This window comes from Chionomys nivalis, chromosome 22, assembly GCF_950005125.1.
Source record: "Chionomys nivalis chromosome 22, mChiNiv1.1, whole genome shotgun sequence".
Classification (NCBI taxonomy): domain Eukaryota; kingdom Metazoa; phylum Chordata; class Mammalia; order Rodentia; family Cricetidae; genus Chionomys; species Chionomys nivalis.
The window spans coordinates 43,783,469-43,805,084 of NC_080107.1; the positions used below are offsets into that span (position 1 = coordinate 43,783,469).

Consider the following 21,616-nt stretch of genomic DNA (forward strand, 5'->3'; position numbering starts at 1 on the left):
GCAGACAGGCCTGAACACCTACCAGGAGACCCATAGGATTTGGCTCTGGGGTCTGAGGTCCCTGATGGCAGTGGTGGCGTCCCTCTGGAGGGAAGTCAGACAGTGAGCCAGAGTGGGATCCTCTGCTGCAGAGAATTCATACAGGCCAGTATGAATTTACCTGGGGCTGTGCGAGAAGGAGCTCGGGTAAGATCTGAAAGACAAGGACTAGGCAGGTGAGAGTGTGGACCTCAAGTGCAGCAGGCAGGGCAGAAAACAGCTCTAAGCCTGAGGCAGAAGCTAGCAGACCCTTAGGGGAATGAGAAGGGGCCAGAGGTGGGAGGTGACTCAGGGAAGGGCTCAGGTAGGAAGTGACGGCAATGGAACATCCCGCTGGACCTTGGCTTTTCCTTCAGAAGCTACAGAACTTGAAAGCCTGCTCCAGAGCATGGCTTCAGAGGAGCTAGGAAGTTGAGGCCAGCAGCCGGTAGGAGCTTTCTGAACTTCTGAGTTGGGATGCAACTCAGGTGGAGGGAGTGGAGAGAGAGAGACAGAGACAGTGACAGAGAGGGGGGGGTTTACTGTTGTGTGGAGGGAGAGACAGAAACAGACAGAGAGAGAAGGCTGCTGTTATGTGGAGGGAGAGAGACACGGGGAGGGGGAGAAGGCTGCCAATGTGGAAGGAGTGGAGGTGGGAGAGAGAGAAGGCTGCTGAGGAAGGAGGGGAGAGATAGAGAGAAAGCTGCCGAGGCTCCGGTTTTGCGGACAACATCCACAGGATCCAGGTGAATCATAGTCACGTATCTTTCTTTTTTCTTCCTTTCTTTTTCTTGTATTTGTTTTTTTTTTTCAAGACAGGGTGTCACTATGTAGCCCTGGCTGCCCTGGAATTCACTCTGTAGACCAGGCTGGCCTCGAACTCACAGAGATCCTCCTGCCTCTGCCTCCCTAGTGCTGGTATTAAAGGTGTGTACTACTATACCCAGTTTTTCTTTTCTTTTTTTGTGGGGGGGTGTTTTTTTTTTTTTTTCAAGACGGGATTTCTTTGTGTAGCCCTGGCTGTACTGGAACTCACTCTGTAGACCAGGCTGGCCTCGAACTCACAGAGATCCTCCTGCCTCTGCCTCCCAAGTTTGTAATTTGTGGGGGGGAGACATCAAAGACACCGGGGAAAGATGAGATTCAGGTAAGGAGATATTCCACTGCTGGAGTCTCCCAGCCCCCCTCCCCATCCTTACCCCGGCACAAGGGAAGAAGTCCATGCTAGTCTGTGTGATTGACAGGGCCACAGCACTGAGGGCGGGGGCTGGCCCTGAGTAATGAACCGCAGGCTCTTCCTGCTGCCGGGGTCCCAGAGAGAGAATCCAACCATGTTGAGACCCCAGACATCCCCAGAAGGGCAATTAAAACTCATGTTTGGAATACAAAAGGAGGGCTTTCAAAGCTTGCCGGGGTTATATTTTCTGTAGGAAAAACACAGGGCCTTCTTGGTACCTTTTGACAGGGCTGTGAAATTGATTCATAGCCTGGATTTATTTATTTTTATTTTAAAACTTCCTTGTAATTTTGGTTTATGTTGTAAACTAAGGCTTGTGAAGCAGAGTGGGTCTTCTGGAAGAAGAGAAAGAGGGAAAGAGGAGAGGAGGAAGTGGAAGAGAGTGAGGAGGAAGATGGAGCTCCCTAGGCAGAGGGAAATCGGGGGTAAGACAAAACAGAAAGGGTTAGGGGCTTGAGGTTATTATAAAAAAGATAAGTAGCCTAAGACATGAATTTGAGATCCCTGTGACAAAAAGCTGGGTCAAGATATGGGTGTGTCTTCCTGGAATTTGGGGGACAAAAGTAAGTTCTTTGGGGATTTTTCTACTGCATCGAGGAGGCTCCCCTATGGGGAGAGCTAGGGGTGGGTATAGTTGCCCATCCGCAGGGTGCCCTGGCGCACAGCATATTCTTCCCGGTGGGCCTTAAGAGCTCGCTGGCGATCGGCCTCCGTGGGAAATGTAGCAAGATGGGGACCCACCTGTGGACAGAGGGAAAGGACAGATGCTTGAGACTCAGTCAACTCAGACAGTCCTGGTCTCCCCTTCCCTCTCTAAGCCTCAATCCCAGAGAAATAATGGAAGCAGCTGTGAAAGGGGAGGCAGGACAGTGCCAGCCCTTGCTCTAGGCCTGAAGGAGACAGGGCAAAGGCAGCAGCGACCGTGGCTGCCAGGTGGTAGCTTGTAGGTTCTTTCCAGCTTATTGCTAGGGGAGATATATGTCTGATAGATGTCACCCAACAGTGACTGGAGTTGACATTACTAACATGTGGTAACCTTCACATGGTGAGCTTCTACCATTTAACCCCTCCCCCCAACAAGGGCCAGAGAGACAGCTCAGGGAGTAAAGGCACCTGCTGCCAAGCCTGAGTTCTATCCCAAGGACACACATGATGGGACCTAAGAACTGGTTCCAGCAAGCTCCTCCACAGGCCCACTATACTTGTGCTGACAAACACACACATACACACACACACACACTAATCTTTCCCCAAGGGGACAATCTCATTTCTCCTCTCCTAATTGGACAACAACACCCTCAAGAGTACCAGAGCCAGAGTGCAAAGACATGTCGCCTTACAGTGCAGGACAATAACAAACAGAAGGCATGGGAGGGCTGGGCATGTGACTCAGTGCTTGCTGACCATTCTAGATGCCCTAAGTTTCATTCCTGGCACTAAATAAAGCTCAGTCTGTTATCTCAGTACCTGAGAGGAAAAGGTAGAGAAATCAGAAATTCAAGATCTTCCTCAGCTACACGATGATTTTAAAGCTAACCTGGGCTACGTGATACTGTGTCTTGTCTCAAAGCAAAACAAAACAAAATAAATGTAGGAGGGGACAAATTCAAGAAATGACAACTTCCACACTGAAGACCCTGTCATGGGTCACTGGGGTGTAGCTCAGGCAGAGAGTGCTGGCTTGTGCAAGGCCCTGGGTTCAAAACCAAAGAGGGGGCGCTGCAGAGAAGCCTCAGCAGTCAAGAGCACTGGCTGCTCTTGCAGAGAGCTTTAGTTTAGTTCCCAGCACCCACATGTTAGCTCACAACGAGCTGTAGCTACAGTCTTAGGGGCTCCAACACCCTCTTCTGGCCTTCTTGGGTACCAGGCATATACATGGTACACAGGTAAACATACAGGCAAAGTGCTCATACACACTAAAAATAAAAAATTTAAATCTAAAACCAAAAGGAGGCAGGATTTTATGCCACCAGCTGCTCAGCTCACGCTTGCCTCTCTGGAAGCAGTGGCAAGCTGAGAAGCTGTCTCCTCTTCTGCTGCCCCGGGACTGCTTAGTTCCAAAGGCAGGGCGACCCCACCCACCAGTGCGACTTCGCCAACGTGGCGTTCCTCCTTGAGATATACCCCCAGGGCAGGAAGAGTGTAGGCTCCAGCTGTCCACTGATAACTCCTGTGTGTCCACTCCCCCTCTCATTCATTCCTAGCGATTGAACGCAGCTCTGGGGGAGACCGAGGAGCATAACAGTGATCAAGGAAGACTCAGCTCTGCCCTTCTGGAACTGACAGCCCTGCAGGCCAGCAAGTGGCTCCCAACAACTTGCAGGCTATTTCTCACGGCCAGCGAGGGTGGGTGGATACAGTGATAAGAGCCTAAACCCAAAGCTTGGAGGGTTCAGAGGAGAGGGCCTGGAGAAGAGACTTGGGGAGAGTCAGAAGGAGGTGCAGGGTCTTCCTAGGCAAAGCCAGAGCATGCCCAGTTCAGTTATATCTCAAGCTCAAAATGGGGTGGGGTCACTCGAGTAGAGGACCAGCACAGTTGTGTACTGTCAGTGCTGGCGGCTTCAAAATATACAGGGCCTCAGACATGTCAGTGTCAGCCTTGTAGGTGTCTATCTGGGTTAGAAGCTTCTCTATGTATGCACTGGTGCCTGCAGAAGCCAGAAGAGTTTGTCAGATCCTCTGGAGCTGGAGTTACAGGTGGTTATGAGTCGCTGAGGACTGAACTTGGGTCCTCTTAAAGAAGAGCAAGCTCAAGAACTGGAGAGATGGCTCAGAGGTTAAGAGCACTGACTGCTCTTCCAGAGGTTCTGAGTTCAATTCCCAGCAACTGCATGGTGGCTCACAGCCATCTGTAATGAGAGCTGATGCCCTCTTCTAACATTGTATATGTATAAATAAATAACTAAATCATAAATAAAAAAAGAGCAAGCTCTCTTAACTGCTGACTCATCTCTTCCTCTCCAGCCCCTCCTCCTTATTTTTTTGTGACAGAGTCTCCCGCTACACCCAGAGTTCACCAATTAGCTAGACCAGGGGTCTGCCTGCCTCTGAAGCATCCCCTGACCAGGGACAGGGTGACAGACGTGCACCGCCACAGCTGGCTTCTATACAGTGGTTCTGGGAATACAGACTCGGTCCTTACACTTGGCAGCAGGCACATTCCTAGCTGAGCCGCCTCAGCATCATCTCACAGCCATCGCGCAGCAAGAGATGAGAGAAAGGAACTAGCAAGGAGGATGACATATTAGACAGAAAGAAGGAGAAGAAAGAACTCAGTGGGGGAGTCTCTGGCTTGGTGCCCAACATACAAGGAAACCAGTCCTCAGAGCAGATCCAGATCCACAGGAAACTGATGGCAGAGAAACCCTTTGCTTCCGAAAGACAGCTGAAGCTTCTCGGTACGGTGGTACGGTGAGTCTCCAGGCCTTGAGCACCCAGCTGAGGGGTGACTCATTCTTAGTTCTCCCCGTGTCCACTAGGCATCATGAGCATAGGAGCTCTGTCCCTAGTGACTGCTTATCAGTCGATTTGGCCTTTTAAAATATAAGCAGTTTATTCCTAAGTGTGTTTCCATGATAGTAATAACTTATGCACTGTTTTGCAAAATGCTTAACATTATGCAAAATAACTTTCCATGTTGTTATAATGTCACCGTAAAATATAATTTCCATTCTTCTAAGAAGAGTGTTCTGTGGAGTATGGTGGCATATTCCTGTAATTCCAGCTGCTGGGTAGGCTGAGGTGGAAGGAGTACAGACCTGAGGCCAGCTGGGAAAATTAATGAAACCTTGTTTTTATTATTATTGTTGTTGTTAAAATATTTATTTACTCTTATGTGTATGAGTGACTTGCTTGCACATGTGTGCATCGTGTGCCTGTAGTACCGGTGGAGGCCAGAAGAGGGTGTCAGACCCCTTGAACACAAGCTATAGGTTGTTGTGAGCTGACATGTGGGTGTTGGGAACTGAAACCTGGACTTCTGCACAAACAGCAAGTACTGTTAGTTTTTAAAATTATTATTTATGTATGTATGTGGGCTTTTGCTTACATGCATGTCTGTGCACCACATGCATGTGCCTGGTGCCCTTAGAAGTCAGAAGAGGGCACTGGATCCCTGGAACTGGGGTTACAGAGCTGCCATGTGAATTCTGGAACTGACCTTGGGTCCGCGGAAGAGCAGCAATTGCTCTCACCTGCTGAGCCGTCCCTCCAACATCTAAACTTTGTATTAAAATAAATACGGATGGGGGGGGCTGGAGAGATGGCTCAGCGGTTAAGAGCATTGCCTGCTCTTCCAAAGGTCCTGAGTTCAATTCCCAGCAACCACATGGTGGCTCACAATCCTCTGTAAAGAGGTCTGGCGCCCTCTTCTGGCCTGCAGGCATACACACAGACAGAATATTGTATACATAATAAATAAATAAATATTTAAAATAAATAAATAAATAAATACGGATGATGACATGGGTAAGGGGTAAGGCATTCGCTGCCAAGCCTGATGACCTGAGTTCCATCCTGGGACCCCTCCACACACAGGAAGGTGGAAGGAGAGAACCGACCTCATGAAGTTGTCCTCGGACCTCCACACATCTCCATCAGACGCATACATGCAATAATAAAATTGAAAACACATGCTTCATAACACTGGAAAATTAAATTTTGAAAGAAAAAAAAAGATGTGAGCATGGCTGGGCACGTATAAGCCAGCACTCAGGCGGCAGCAGCAGGAGGATAGAGTTCCAAGCCAGCCAGGACAGACGATAGCTTCCTCGGTGGCTCTCCACTTCAGTTTTTGAGGTAGGCGGGCAGGCGAGGGCACTCTGAGGATCCAACCGTCTCCACTTTCCCAGCAATCAGGTTACAAGCACCTGCCGCCACACCGGGCTTCTTCATGTGTGTCCTGGGGATTCCAGCACGGTACTCAGCTTGTCAGCAAGTACTTTAGCCACTGAGATGTCTATCTCCCCAGCCTAGAATAGTGTTTTTGTTGGTTGATTGGTTTTTACCTTGTGTGTGTGAGTATGTTTGTGAGTGTGTGTGTGTGTGTACAGATGCGTGTGCCGTGTGCCATGAGGGTGGAGATGACAGGACAGCCTGAGTGTGGGTCCTTAGGGGCTTCCCACATTTTGTTTGCTGCAGAGTCTGTCACTGCTCTGGAATTCCCCCACAGAGGCCAGGCCAGGTGACTCCAGGTTCCAGGGGATCTGCCTGTCTCTGCCTATCTTATCATCACCTGGCTTTTATACATGAGTCTGGAGGTCTGAGGTAAATACCTTTACCAGCCGAGCCATTTCCCCATCCCTGACAAAAAGATACAGAGGAGGCCATGAAATGACAGAGTAGAGGTGGTAATGCTGGACCTTGGCCCAGAAATGCCAGGAGCCAGCAGAGCCTAGAGGAAGAGGCAAGATGGGTTCTCCCCTAGAGCCTCTGGAAGAAGTCTATACCTTGCCTTTGGATTTCTCTTCTCCAGGATTGGGAGAGAATACATTTCTCTTGTTTAACCCCAAGCCTGGGTTGATTTGTTATAGGAGCCTCAGAAAGTGAACACAGGCTTCATGACAGTTCCGGGCACTGCTGCAGGAGACAGATGCCCCACGGAGCTGTTCAGCTGACTGACCTACTATGGAGAGCCCTGTTAGAAATGCTCTTTTGTGGGGCCCTAGGGGATAACACAGTTGGTGTACTGAATCAGGAAGTCACCTGGGAAGGGACTCTCAGAAGGGATTGGCTAAATCAGTTTGGCCTGGGGGCTTGTCTGTGGGGGATAACTTGAAGTGGGAAGACCCAGCCCCTGATGGGCGGAACCATTCCCTAGGCAGGGGATCCTGAGCTGTTTGATGGGTGGCACCATTCCCTATGCAGGGGATCCTGAGCTGTTTAAGTGTAGCGAGGGAGCTAAGTACTAACAAGCGTGTGCTCATTCCCTCTCTGCTCTTGACTGTGGATGTGACCAGCCTCAGGTTCTCACCCTAAACTCCCAGCGATGGACTGTCACCTGGATGGACTGTCACCTGGATGGACTGTCACCTGGATGGACTGTCACCTGGATGGACTGTCACCTGGATGGACTGTCACCTAGAGTTGTAACCTACCATTATTTCTCTCTTAAAATTGCTTTTGTCAGTTTTGGGGTTTTGTTTGATTGTTTTGGTTTTTTTTTTGAGACTGGGTTTCTGTGTAGCTCTGGCTGTCCTGGAACTCGCTCTGTAGACCAGGCTGGTCTCAAACTCACAGAGATCCACCTGCCTCTGCCAGGAAGTACTGGGATTAAAGGCGTGCGCCACCACTGTCCAGTTTGTCCATGCACTTTATCACAGCAGCCGAATCAGAACCCCACAGTTGGTGAACTGTTTGCTTTTTGAGCATAAAGATCTGAGTTGGATTCCTAGCACTGACATGCAAAGCCAGGGGTGGGTGACATGTCCATAATTCAACACTAGAGAGAAAGAGACAGGATCTGGGGCTGACGATTTCGCCTGCTTGGTGAGCCCAGCTCCCAGTTAGAGACTCTGTCTCAAGAGCTAAGGTGAGTGGTGCTGGAGAGATGGCTCAACAGCTATTGCAGAAGACCATGAGTTTGGTTTATAGCACCATATGGCAGTCCATAACCAACTGTAACTCCAATTCCAGGGGATCCGATGTCCTTTGCTGGCAACCTAGGGTACAGTACACATGTGATACACTTACAGACAGGCAAAATACTCACATGCATAAAATAAGTATATCTATATCTATATCTATATCTATATCTATATATATAATAAATCGAAACTGGAAAACCACAAACACCCACACACAAAGACCTGTTTGTTTTGCAAACTCCATTTACCAAACTGTCCCACTGAAGCAGAAACATGCCTCAATGCATCATGCATCCATCTAGAATACATTTACTAAGCACTGTCTACCGCGATAGTTAAGCACATGTCTCTTTGCTGTTGGTTTTTTGTTTGTTTGTTTGTTTTGTTTTGTTTTGGTTTGGTTTGGTCAGGGTCTCTCTACATAGGCCTGTCTGTCCTAGAACTTACTATGTAGACCAGGCTGGCCTCAGTCTCACAGAGATTCACGTGCCTCTGCCTCCTGAGTGCTGGGATTAAGGTGTGCGTCACCAGGTCAGCTAAATTCACACGTCTTACCAGTCATCAATCCAAGCTCCATTTGTCCTGGGCTTGCTGATTGGATGTGTGGGGTATGGAAAGCCCTTTTCAGGCATGCCTCACCTGCTGTGTCCTCAGTAGCACCAGGCTAGCCCTGGGCAAGCCACAGCACACCACTATAAGCCAGTAACTGCACTGGACTCACCCACAGCAGGAGCTGGGGTGAGCATGCACCTGTAGCCCCAGGGTTCCTTAAGGCGTGGCCTTCTTTCACCACGAGGCCTGGTCCTGGAGAAGTGTTTAAACAGGGTGGACCCAATAGAGAGAGGAGTGGGTGGATAAAAAGGATCTCAAGTGGTCAGTGAAGGTGGACCTGGGAATACTGGGAGGGGAAGGTAGGCTCTAGAAGGGAAATAATGTCCACAGAAGGAAGAGTTATGTATACCTCCTGGCCTTGGGTCGCCTGAGGAGTGAGGCTCAATGGATCTGCTTAGTGGCCAGCCTGGTGACTCACCTGGAGGCCAGCTCCATAGGCCTCTAGAAAGTGAATGGGTGCTGGGGTGTGGCTCAGCTGGTAGAGGGCTTGCCTAGCGTGACTGAGGTCCTAGGTTCTCCCTAACATTGCATAAACTGGGCCTGATGGCACACTCCTGTAAATCCTAGACCTGGGAGGCAGAGGCAGGAGGGCCAGAGGTTCAAGGTAGGCTTTGGGGTTAAGCTCTTGCCTTTTTCAATGGCTTCCCTCACAAAGGAGCCACTTACCACTCCATTAAGCATCAGCCTGAGCTCCCTTGCATGGGCATGACCCTGAGACCCCGTGGAGTCAATGGTGAAGAGCGGTGGAGTAAGGAATTCCTTCTGAGATGCTTCTAAATTAAGCCATCTGCAGTCTGTCTCCGCCTGGAGCTAAGAAACTGTAATGGCTCTGGCAGGAGACAGCTTTGCTGAATGAAGCTCTGAGCCACTCTGAGGTCAATGCAGGTAAATAAGAGGCATTGCCACGGTTCACTAGCCGCATGGGAACTGGCAAACCGGTAACCCTACCCCTGGTCAACAGAGGTGTGGCCCTGCTTAAAGGCAGGGCACCACACACATCTAAACATTTTTTCACACATGGGCCTGAGAGTCTGCGCTCCGGTGCCTATAGAGGGAGGCAGGACAAGCCTTGCCCACACTGCCCAGGGACACAGTTGCTAAGCGCACAATTGCCGAATTACAGTTTACACCAAAGCTCTTAAATGAGATCTGGGACAGGGGACTCTAACTTTATGAGGATGGGTAAAGTCTCTAGAGAGGATGAGGAACATTGCCCTTGGGAAGGAAGAAGAAAGATGACCCAGACAGGAGGGATGAACCTAAAGTCTGACGTGGGAGGAATTTGGGCAAATTAAAGAAAATGAAAGCAAACATGTGTGGCCTGGATCAGCGAGTCGATGCAGGGAGCTGATGGTGGACACCGGGGTAGATCTGTCCCCAGCGTGTTTAGGGATCACCATCCCCTCTCAGGCAAGGCCCTTTGTTCTCTACAGCAGGATCCAATAAAAGATTCCCAGGAATTCGGGGCTGGCAGAGACTGTGGGCAGCCACTCTGGGGAACAGGTTCCACACTTGTGTGGTTGATGTCCCCATAGTTTTGCCCTGGGCTTCACTGTCTTCATTCTTCCTGCGTCTGTGAGTCAACAGCGGTTCTCTTCCCAGTTTCTCTGGTTGTCAGCCTGGCCAATCACCCTTTGATGGGAATGTTTTCCTACTGCCAGCATCAGCAATTTGCCTCTAAATCTCTTTTAGCTCCTCTTGCAAATTTTGACTTTTTTATTTATTCCCTTTTTATTTATTCATTTGTTTTGTTTTGTTTTTATGTACTGACCATAGTTTTCCCTCTTCTCCTCCCAGCCCTCCCATCCACTCCTCCTCCCTTTCTCTTCAGGCCTCCCATGGATATCAGTCAGCCATGGTAGATCGAGCTGCAATGAGACTAGGTACCAAGTCTTCTATTAAGGCTGGATTGGATGAGGCAACTTGGGAGGAAGAAAGGGTCCCAAAAGTAGACAACAGTCAGAGACAGCCCCTGCTCCCACTGTTAAGAGACCCACAAGCAGACCAAGCTACACAACTGTAGCATATAACCCTTTCTTTCTTTCTTTCTTTCTTTCTTTCTTTCTTTCTTTCTTTCTTTCTTTCTTTCTTTCTTTCTTTCTTTCTTTTTTCCCTGAGACAAGGTTTCTCTGTGTAGCCCTGGCTGTTCTAAACCTTGCTCTGTAGACCAGATTGCCTCTGCCTCCTGAGTGCTGGGATTAAAGGCATGCGCCACCACTGCCTGGCTAAAAAGTGTTTTTTGAAAATATAATTGCATCCTTTTCCCTCTTGTCTCCCCCAATATCTAGCCAAGGCTAGCCTTGAACTCACGTTGTTGTAGCTGAGGATGACCCTGGACATCTGATCTTCATGACTGTGCTTTCCAGGTTCAAGTACAGGTATGCACTACCACACCTCACTTAAAACATTTTCCCCCCTTGGAACAAGTCTATTCTGTGAGAGAGTGCGTGGACTGGGATGGGGGTGCCAGCAGAGGAGACTTGTATGCAGAGCCACATAGATGAGGTAGAGCTGGCCAGGGAAAGGGATGTGTGCCCTGTGGTGGTGGAAGAAATGAGCAGGCAGCTGCCAGAGTGGAGGGACATGGGATCTGGAAGTGACATACACAGAGGAGGACACCACTCCAGGCCATCGGATCATAATAACAGTGTCTGGTATTAAGTGCAGGAATGTTTGGTGGTTGGCTGCAGTGAGGAACACTTGCCATCCCAGCAACTGAGAAGCAGAGTCCTAGTGAGGGTTTGAGACCAGCCTGTGCTGGCTAGTGAGACCCCATTGCGGCAAAAATGGAAGGCTGGCCAGATGGTGCGTCAGCAAAGTGCTCGCTGCCCGTGTGAGGACCTGGAGTCAGGTTCCCAACAGCCACATAAAAGCCAGCTGTGATAGCCTATAATCCCAACACTGGGGGAGTGGGCGTGGCAGATCCTGGGTGCTCATTGGCCAGTTAGTCTAGCTGGACCAGTGAGCTCTGGGTTCAGGGAGAGACAGTCTCAATCAGGTGAAAAGCAACAGAAGAAGCTGATCTCTGCCCTCCATACGGGCACACACACAGACACGGAAGAGTGTGCCTCCCCCAATACAACACACACAGACACAGGAGAGTGTGCCCCCCCCCATACAACACACACAGACACAGGAGAGTGTGCCCCCCCATACAACACACATAGACACAGGAGAGTGTGCCCCCCCATACAACACACACAGACACAGGAGAGTGTGCCTCCCTATACAACACACACACACACACACACGTCACATGGGAACCTAGAGACTTGAGAATGTTCACTGAGAGTTCTACATGAGGCAGCTTCAGGGTGACATGGGATGAACAGTGGAACCCAAAGCTCACCTCTTATGGGAACTAGGCCAGTGGAGTCTGATAGAGGCAGTGGTACTCTCTTTGCCTAAGGGACACTGCAGAGGTCCCCAGCAAGGTAACCCTCACCCCTTACAGCTCTTTAAATCAGAGTGAGCTAAAATCAAATCAAGCCATGTCTTCAGCTCACCAGCGGCCCTGTCCATATTGCACAGGCTGGGTGCCTGAGTAGCCGCTACAGTGGGCCGGGCTCCACGAACAGCCCTGCTCCAGATTTACCTGAATCAATTTGTAGACGCTTCGGAGCCACAGGGTTGTATGAAAATCATTGCAGAAAGTGGCTACAGGCCAGAGCACAGGCATGACGGCATTTACAGATTTATTTTTATCTTGTGTGTATGGGTGTGGCTTGTACGTGTGTCTGTGCGCTGTGTGCATGCAGAGCTGGCAAAGACCAGAAGAAAGTGTCAGATCCCTGGAACTGGAATTGTGAGCCCCCATGTGGGTGCTGGGACTTGAACTCAGATCCTCTGGAAGAGGCTGAGCCATCTCTCCAGCCCCACTTTTGTATGAAAAACGGAAGATATATAAAGACACACAGTGTCAGGTGGTGCAGACGATCTTTGGTTGCTGGATATACCTGCTCAAGGTCAAGGGCAGATGGGTGTTTCTTTCTCCTCTGTTTGCTCCTTTTTTTTTTTTTTTTTTTTGAACCTCTGCTGCAGATGGGGAGTTTAAGCCGTCACAGTGGGGTCCTCTGGGAACCAGGGCATGCAGGATTAGCGGCAAGCTTCAAAATTGTGTCTCACAGCTGCTTGGACAACCGCGCCAGAGTCGAAGTGGGGCTGGGGTGGCAGTGGGGTGTGTGTGTGTGTGTGTGTGTATGTGTATACGCGCCCCTCCCACACTTGCAATGGCCAGGAAAACTCAAACCCGTAGCCATGCTACACACTCCTGGGCCAAGCAGCCTTTCTGCCAAGCCCACCAGACTCCCAGACTCTGACCCATGCCCATTGTTGGGTCCCCTGACACTTGGCTCCTCCTCCTTAGCCACGCGCTGTCTCCAACTGGATACCAAGCTTTCCGGAGACAGGTCTGAAGCCTGATAAGGCAGATGGAGGCTTGAAGGAGAAATAGCCAGAGTAGAAAAAAAGAAAGAGAATCTGCTGAAGAACTAGGGTGGGGGTTGGGGGGGGCACGACAGCCACTGAGGTTTTGTTGAGTTTTTTAAGTGACAACTGCTCAGGTGACTGGGAGAGGGATCCTGCTGTAAAGATTGAGGGGCTGTCTGCTCTAATGAGAGGCACTTGAAAATTATGGATCAGTCCCAGGCCAGTAATTTCTGTCAAGTTCAGGGCAGCTGGAGGTCAGAGGCCCCAGCAGAACACTAGTCTGGGCAAGACCTCTGTGGCTAGCAGGCCAGAGCCTCCCCTGTGATGTAGCAGGCTGTGGTTTAAGTAATTAATGAGGAGAACAATCTCTCCGGAGACATCTGGTCCCCTAAATTGTTATTCTGCTACTGGCTCCAAAAATAGACGGAGCAAGGACACAGAATCCGGTCCTCCCTGCTGACACACGCTGGGGCTTCAAAGAACATCCGACCGGGCTGTGCAGGCAAACTTCCTGCCTCCCAACAAGGGCTCGGCTCAGTCAGGAACCACACTAGTCCTGACTCACAAGTAGAGATGGGTTGGGAGAGGAGCCGCCCTCACTTGACAGAAGAGGGAACTGAAGTGTAGAGAGACAGGCACCAGCCTGAAGAGGTCCCACTCCTAAGTGGCAAAGTCATAAGAGAAAGCCGGGTCTGTGTCTCCGTGTCTGCTGACTCACTAGGCCAGGTGAAATCATGGGCTATTGGGCCTTTGAAAAGGAGACTCTGGGGCCAAAGAGATGATTCAGTCAGTAAAGCTTGCCAACAGGAGACTCAAATTCAACCCCCAGCACCCACCCATGAGTTGGGTGTGGCAACACTCCCCTGTAATCCCAGTGCTGGGGAGGCAGAGACAGGCAGATCCCGGGAGTTCACTGGCCAGGCTATCTGTCAAAATCAGTGAGCTCCAGGCACAGGAGAGACGCTGCCTCAAATTAGGTGGAGGGTCAATGAGATGACTGCAGGGAGAGAGAATTCGATCCCCAGAACCCACGTAAAGATGGAAGGAGAGAGCTGGCTCCACAGAGTGGTCCTCTGACCTCCACGATGGTCATGGCCCTCCCACCCACACATGGACATTGCACATGCGCACGCACAATAATAAATGAATAAAATAGATTTAAAAGAGTAGAGCTGGAAAAACTGAAAGGGGGCACATGAAGATGGATCAAGGAAGACATCGATGTTGACTTCTGGCTTCCACATTCGTGTGCACACACGTGTCACACAAACAAATGAGAGTCTACCAGGCTCTCTCTTGGATTGGCTAAGGCCAGTCTGCAACAGACGAAAACAAAACCACACGACACAGGCGTTCGCTGTGGCCGCACATCAATACTTTGGCAGCCTTAGGCACAAGGGAGCGGTCTGTGTCTAGACTTGCCACAGACTTTTAGGTCAGGACGCAATGCCACTCTGGAACATGAGGCCTACTGTATGAGATCTGAGGGCACACAGGACTCAGAGGTCAGCCAGCATCCTGCTCTGGCTTCCGCAGGACAGGGTCTGGACAATAGTTGCTCTTCAGACTCAAGGGAACTCTTTGTTTCATGTTCCAAGAGACTCAAAGGGCTTGGGAAATAGTTCCGACTCCAGTTAACCCCACAAAACCCACGTGTTTTTGTTGTTGTTGTTGTTTTCCCATTGTTGTTGGTTTTTTTAAGAGGGTAGTGCACATTCTTATACTTTCAGAAATGGGGAAGCAGGGGCTAATTAGCAAATCCAGCCAAATCTGCAAGTTCTAGGCCAATGAGAGATGCTACTTGAAAGAAAAGAGAATCCCAGCAACCACATGGTGGCTCACAACCATCTGTAATGAGGTCTGGTGCCCTCTTCTGGCCTTCAGGCATATACACAGACAGAACGTTGTATACATAATAAATTAATAAATTTTTTTTTTAAAGGGCTGGAGAGATGGCTCAGAGGTTAAGAGCACTGACTGCTCTTCCAGGGGTTCTGAGTTCAATTTCCAGCAACCACATGGTGGCTCACAACCATCTGTAATGAGTGCCCTCTTCTGGCCTGCAGGGCATACATGGAGGCTGAACACTGTGTACATAAGAAATAAATAAATCTTTAAAAAAAATAGAAAAGAGAAAAGGAAGGTGGCCAGTACCTGCGGAACAGAACCAAGGCTGTCCCCTGCCCTCTCCAGCACTTGTGCACACGTGTGCACAGCCCCTTACAGACATGTACACACACAAGAGGGACAGACCGGAGACCTGGCTATTTTCTTAGCAGCTCAAGTGCAGAAACTGATTTTTGGGGCATATTTATAGGTTCTAAGTCATTGTCTTAATTTCTCCCCATCCCCAAAGGCACATCCAGCCCAGTGACAGTTGCCTCCCAGCCTCTGCGGGCACCGTCAGCTTCCTGTTCCTGTGGACGGGTATGGCTTGCTGTTTATTCACCTGTGGGTCTTGATGATGACACCTTGGTGTGATGTTTTCAAACTCTGTCCAGGTTGGAGGACAGACATACCTCCTTTCTCATGACGGAGTCACACTTCTTTGCATGGGCAGTTCCTTTCCTTGTATGTTAACAGATGGATGCTTGAGTTGCTCCCATTATCCAGTTACTTACTTACTATCATGGCTGCCGTTAAAAACTACTTTACGAGTGTTTGTACAAGTGTGCATGTCTTTGTGTTGCTCGATGTTTTCATATCTCTTGGGTGTACATAAGAAGCAAGCTGCTAGCCGGGCGATGGTGGCGCATGCCTTTAATCCCAGCACTCGGGAGGCAGAGGCAGGCGGATCTCTGTGAGTTCGAGACCAGCCTGGTCTACAGAGCTAGTTCCAGGACAGGCTCCAAAGCCACAGAGAAACCCTGTCTCAAAAAAAAAAAAAAAAAAAAAAAAAAAAAAAAAAAAAAAAAAAAAAAAAAAAAAAAAAGCAAGCTGCTCTGCCCTGTGGGACTCTGGTTAAGGTTCTAGCAAACTGCCAAAGTAGTTTTGCAAGGTGGGATGGGGCATTTTTATTTCCGCCGGCAACATGTGGGTGCTCTGAGTTCTTTCCAGTCTTTGTCTCATTCATTACAGCCATGCTTATGGGTGAAAGGGCAATTCATTAGGGCTTTGACTTACATTTCCCTAGTGGGCAGTGATGCTGGGCATCTTGTGTGCTGATTGGCAGTCTTGGATGGCATCTTCAGACAGTGTCTGTTCAGATCGTTTGCTCCTATTGAGTTTGGGGCGTTTATCTCTTTATTATTGAGTTGCCATGTATCCTCATACATCCGTAGGTGCAAGTCTCAGACAAGATGTGATTTGCTGGCCCATAATTCACCACACAGCCAAGGATGGCCTTGGACTTCTGATCTCCAGTGTGGATTCATAGGTCCTCCCTAGCCCAATTTTTGTTATCTTGATAGTAATATTGGAGTGATTTTAAAAAAAAATTTTGGTGAAGTCCTGTTTATCTGTTTTTCTTTTGTGGTATATATGATGTAGTTGGTGGGTTTTTTTGTTTGTTTGTTTCTTTGTTTGTTTTGTTTTGTTTTTCTTTCTTCAAGACAGGATTTCTCTGTGTAGTCTTGCTGTCTTGGAACTTGTTCTGTAGATCAGACTGGCTTCAGACTCAGAGATCCACCTGCCTCTGCCTCCCAAGTGCTAGGATTAAAGGTGTGCACCAGCACTTATCAGTGTAGTGAGTTATATTTTATTTCCTTTTGCATGAAGAATCATCTTGATGGGGCATTAAAAGAAAGAATTTAGGACTACCACTACTAAGAGATGTCTTTAAATGTCTCCTCACAGCATCCCCCAAGGCAGCAAGGATAGATGTAGAGTCTTACTCCTTAGGTAGCTTCAAGTCACCTGACTCTGGGACAGCCAGTGTGTGTGTATGTGTGAGTGTGTGTGTGTGAGTGTGTGTGTGTGTAGAGGCACTCATCTCTCCATGGCAGGGTGGAACATAATGATTCAAGAGGCAGCAGAAAACCAGCAGGGCCTGGAAAAAGCACAGATATGGACTCCCAAAGCCTTGTTAGGTATAGAACAGTCTTAGTTTGGTGTGGGTACCAGAATAAAACCAGGACCAATGCATGCTTCCATAACTGTCTTAAAGGAGATGTGTATGTGTGTGTATCTATCTATCTATCTATCTATCTATCTATCTATCTATCTATATCTATATCTCTATATCTCTATCTCTATCTATCTACCTTTAAAACTGTCACAGTCTTGAGCAGGTTTTGAGCAGGGGTGGAGAAACTGTGACCATGCCCTTGTGAGAAAAGATTGAGTTCCCCTATGGAGGTCTTAAATGCAGCCTTCAACCATCCTGATAGTCTTCCCACCCAGCATCTGTCCCACCCAGCATGGCTCTCTGTGGTGCCTCCACCATGGCTTCCTTCCACGTGAACCCCAGAAACATTCATCTTCTTGGCCTTGCATCTTGCCTGCTCTTTGAAACATCTCAGCCCAGGAAGAATGTCACACTAGAAGATGCTACTTGAGTGGGGGATAAATATGACACACAGAGAGACCCTTCTGTCCCCATTTCTGTCTCCACCTCAAGACCCCCATCTAACACACTCGTGCACACACACACACACACACACACACCAGCATACATGCTTGCACACACACCCTGGGATGCAAATGATAACCACCCACCCATCACTGTGAAGCTTGACAGAAAATAATGAGAAACACTAAATCTTTTATAAGGTCAACACTCGCCTTAGCCGAGCAGCTGTCAAACAAGAAAAGAATTTAGCGCTGGAGCCACGAAACTTCCATCGGCTCATTAAACCCAACAGGGCCCGGGCCTGGCGTGGCGGAGGAGACGAGGGGCCTTCCGTTTTGTGTCAGTAATTTGCGGTGGAGGAGGCAGAAGAAACAGCCAGCGCCAAAGGGGCCTGGGGGGCGACTGGGGAATCGTTAGCGCGCCAGGATCGGCCGCAGCTCCTAATTGGAAGCATTGGGCATTATCAACGGAGGATTTGCCTCAGCTCCCTGACAGCTCGTGGGCCCAAAATGATCGCCCACTTGTCAGTGTAAAAGACCATTAAAAACAAACCGTTTTGATTTAATTGGAGGCGGTGCACTGTGGGACCAGGTGAGGAGGCTCAGCAATCGGCTCACCCGTGCTGCACCCCTTCTCCCTCTGTGAGCTGGGCCAGGCCCACGAGTCATCGTGGGGTTTTTGTGTGTGCAGACTTTTCGTCTTTCAGAAACTGTCTGAGAAGGGAGTGAATGGGAGGCAGGGAGAGCTTCACAGCAGCAGCGAGGTCTCTTTTCAATGGGCCTGTCAATAAACATAGTGACAAGCTGAGTTGCTGAGAAGTGGGGGGTCCCCCTTTTCAGAGGCTGCATGATAGGATCTGTTGGCTCTATTCTGTTGAGGGGAGTGTCCCCATGCCTCTAGCCACAGGGGCATAGCCAACCAACATCAGTGGGATATGCCAGTGGGTATCCCAAATTCATCTGTAGTTTGTCTACCCCTTCAATATATCAGAACACAGAAGATCATGTTCGCTTATCAGTGAGCAGCGAGGCTTTATTTCTCTGTCAGCTCAAGAAAGCTGGGGAGTTAAGAGAGGAGATGTCCTGGAAGAGACCTTTCGGAGGACCCTCTGTAAATGGGAAAGCCCGAGGGATATGGGCTGTCTCGCATTGTCCCCTTGGGAGAGAACATGGTCAACAATCCTACATGGTCCCTGTAAGCAGCCACTCTACTGCCTAAGCACCCACTGGTTTCTGTGACCAATGAAGGGAGCCTCACACAGAGGTAACCAGAGCATTCGTTAGGATAGAATCTGGGAGCGGAGGCCCTGAAGCCAGGGCCCACACAGCGGCTGTGGGCTGTGGCGTGTTGACTCTCAGAACCACCTACACCACAGGCACTTCACAAACCCTGCCTGGCTCTTGTCACTTCGCAGAGGAGAGGGGCATTTAATCTCACGCCATCTCACAAAGCACCGATCTCATTTATTGCTTCTAGCTTCTTCAACAAGACAACCCACGCAGTACTGGAGGCGTGTGCTAGGGAGAGCCAGGGAGGCTCCCAGCCGATCCCTTCCCAGACAACACTGCTCCTTTTGATAAAGGATCAAATGGGAGGAGACACTGGATCCCTGGTGAGCTTCAAACTCCAGAGCTCCAAATTTTGCTGCTGAATTTGGCCAATGGGGATTCCTTAATTACTTTCTCTGGAAATTTCCCTGGTAGTGCTTTCTCAGGTGGTTATCTGAACGCACGGTTCCTCGGTTGACAGAGTCTTTGATTTTATGCTGCAAATTAAGTCCTTTGCTGTCCCGCTCAAATGGTGCCTCCCTGTACCTTACCAAGTATTCATATAGGCTGTTGAGCAGCTCCTGAAATACTGCTAGGGCGGCCAGGGCCATATTCAGACATTCGGTGCCTCAGCCTGCAGGTCTGGGGCTTGATGTCACTACATCCCATATTGGAATAATGATCAGGAGGACATTCTTAAAAGACACCTGTTCTTAAAAGACATTCTTAAAAGACAGAACAGAAATTTTCTATGGTCACTGATGCTAACCATGTCAAGTCACAAGTAGGAATATCAGAGCAAAGTGTCCTCAGCTAGGTAGGAAGAAGGTCGACACCATATTTTGGACAGTGTCCTGGGGAATTGTCAAGAGGTGGGACTCTGTTGAGGGTCTTGAGGGTAATTCTACCATTAAGTGTGTTCAGTAGACATTTACCTGTTATTTGCTATATATACAAAAGGATGGATGATGGATGGGTGGATACATGAACAAATGGATGGAAAGATGTATGGGAAGATGAATGAATACATAATGCACGGTAAATGGATGCCTGGATATGTGGACAGATGAATGGGTGCCTGGATACGTGGATGGATGAATGGATGCCTGGATACGTGGATGGATGAATGGGTGCTTGGATACGTGGATGGATGAATGGATGCCTGGATACGTGGATGGATGAATGGATGCCTGGATACGTGGACGAATGAATAGGTTGCTGGATACGTGGACAGATGAATGGATGCCTGGATATGTGGATGGATGATGAATGGATGCCTGGATACATGGATGGATGAATGGATGCCTGGATACATGGATGGATGAATGGATGCCTGGATATGTGGATGGATGAATGGATGCCTGGATGTGTGGATGGAAGAATGGATGCCTGGATACGTGGATGGATGAATGGATGCCTGGATACGTGGACGGATGAATAGGTGCCTGGATACGTGGACAGATGAATGGGTGCCTGGATATGTGGATGGATGAATGGATGCCTGGATATGTGGATGGATAAATGGATGTATGCATGCATAGATACATGGATACATGGATGGATGAATGAATGTATAGATATACGTGGATAGATGATTGGATTTATGGATATATGGATGGATGAATGGATGGATGGATGAGGAACCTGCAGTGAGACAACAGAACCCTTAGAAATTCATCTGCTTTGATTAATTTAAATTCTTTTTCTTAATTAAACTTTATTTGTTTTCATTTTATGTGCATTGGTGTTTTGTCTGAATGTATGTGTGAGGATGCCAGATCCCCTGAAACTGGAGTTACAGACAGTTGTGAGCTACCATGTCAGTAGGGAATTAAACCCAGGTCTTTTGGAAGAGCAGTCAGTGCTCTTAACTACTGAGCCATCTTTCCAGCTCCCTCAAATTAAATTCTAAGTGCAAGAAGCATTTCGTTTCCTCTAATGTCTGGACCCTGTCTCCTTCCTGGTGATTTGAAAGCACACCATAGGTTGTGTGTGAGGGAAACAAGATATTCCGGGGTTGTGCAAAGCGTGGGTTGCGTGTGAGGGGAACAAGATATTCCAGTGCTGTGCAAAGCAGAGCCAGCCCGGAATGAAATTCAGGTGTTCTGGGGCTCCTGAGTTGAACAGTTTCTAACTCTTGTTCAGGGTCTGCTCTGCGGGACACAAAGGAAATCACAGCTTCATGTCAGCCACACTTTTCCACAACAGGAGAAACAGCGCCAGCATTCCATGGGGAGGAATGTAGGCTCTGAGGCAGATGAGCTGACTTCCAGTCCAGACCCTGTCACTGTACAGCTGTGTGACCAGGAACCTGTCAGGCTCATGTGGTCCATCTGTCCTGTGGGGTCACTGTCAGGCTCATGACTTGGCACCTGGTGCCTGGCATCAAAGGCAGGGTGACTGCCAGTATTACCACGAAGTGACACAGAGATCCAGCAGTCTCCTGAGCACTCTCCAGGAGATGCTCTCCCCACAGTGAGTGAGCTGGGGCATGTGACAAGCACCTTCAGCCACAGCTCTGTTCAGAAGTGTGCAGACATACAGTTCGAACTGACAAATCATGGCAAGGGCTAATGGCAGAGAAGACATAGCCGAAGGTCAGAGGTCACGGCCTGGGTGGTCCCCTATTGTTCCAAGGAGGGGCTCTACCTTCCACACTCGGAGCTCTGCCCCTGAGAGCAGTCAAGAACCTGGCAGCTGTGGAGAAAGTAAGTGCCTTGGGAAATCTGCACAGCTGTCATGTTCAAGGGAGAGCCAGGGATCCAGGGGGCTTCAGAAGCCAGAAATATAACCAGGAGGTGGGAGGCAGAGGGAGACAGATTTGCACTGAACTTGGGAAAGAAGTTGCCAAGGACTGATGGGTCCCTTCAAGTCTCAGTGAAAACGCTGTGGAACGGTACTGGAGGCAGGGCCTCTGGGAGGAGGCTAGGGTTAGATGAGGTCATGAACAGGAGCACCA

The 21,616-nt window shown here is 49.1% G+C and overlaps 1 protein-coding gene across 1 annotated transcript in view; it reads right to left on the reverse strand.

Annotated features, from left to right (window-relative positions):
• Window positions 1-1,503: 1,503 nt before the first annotated feature.
• Window positions 1,504-21,616, reverse strand: part of Cfap77 (cilia and flagella associated protein 77) — a 124,851-nt gene continuing 104,738 nt past the window's right edge. Inside the window, exon 6 of the mRNA XM_057755506.1 lies at window positions 1,504-1,996. Coding sequence (XP_057611489.1) covers window positions 1,874-1,996 — 123 coding nt within the window. The 3' untranslated portion in view covers window positions 1,504-1,873. The remainder of the gene's footprint in view (window positions 1,997-21,616) is intronic.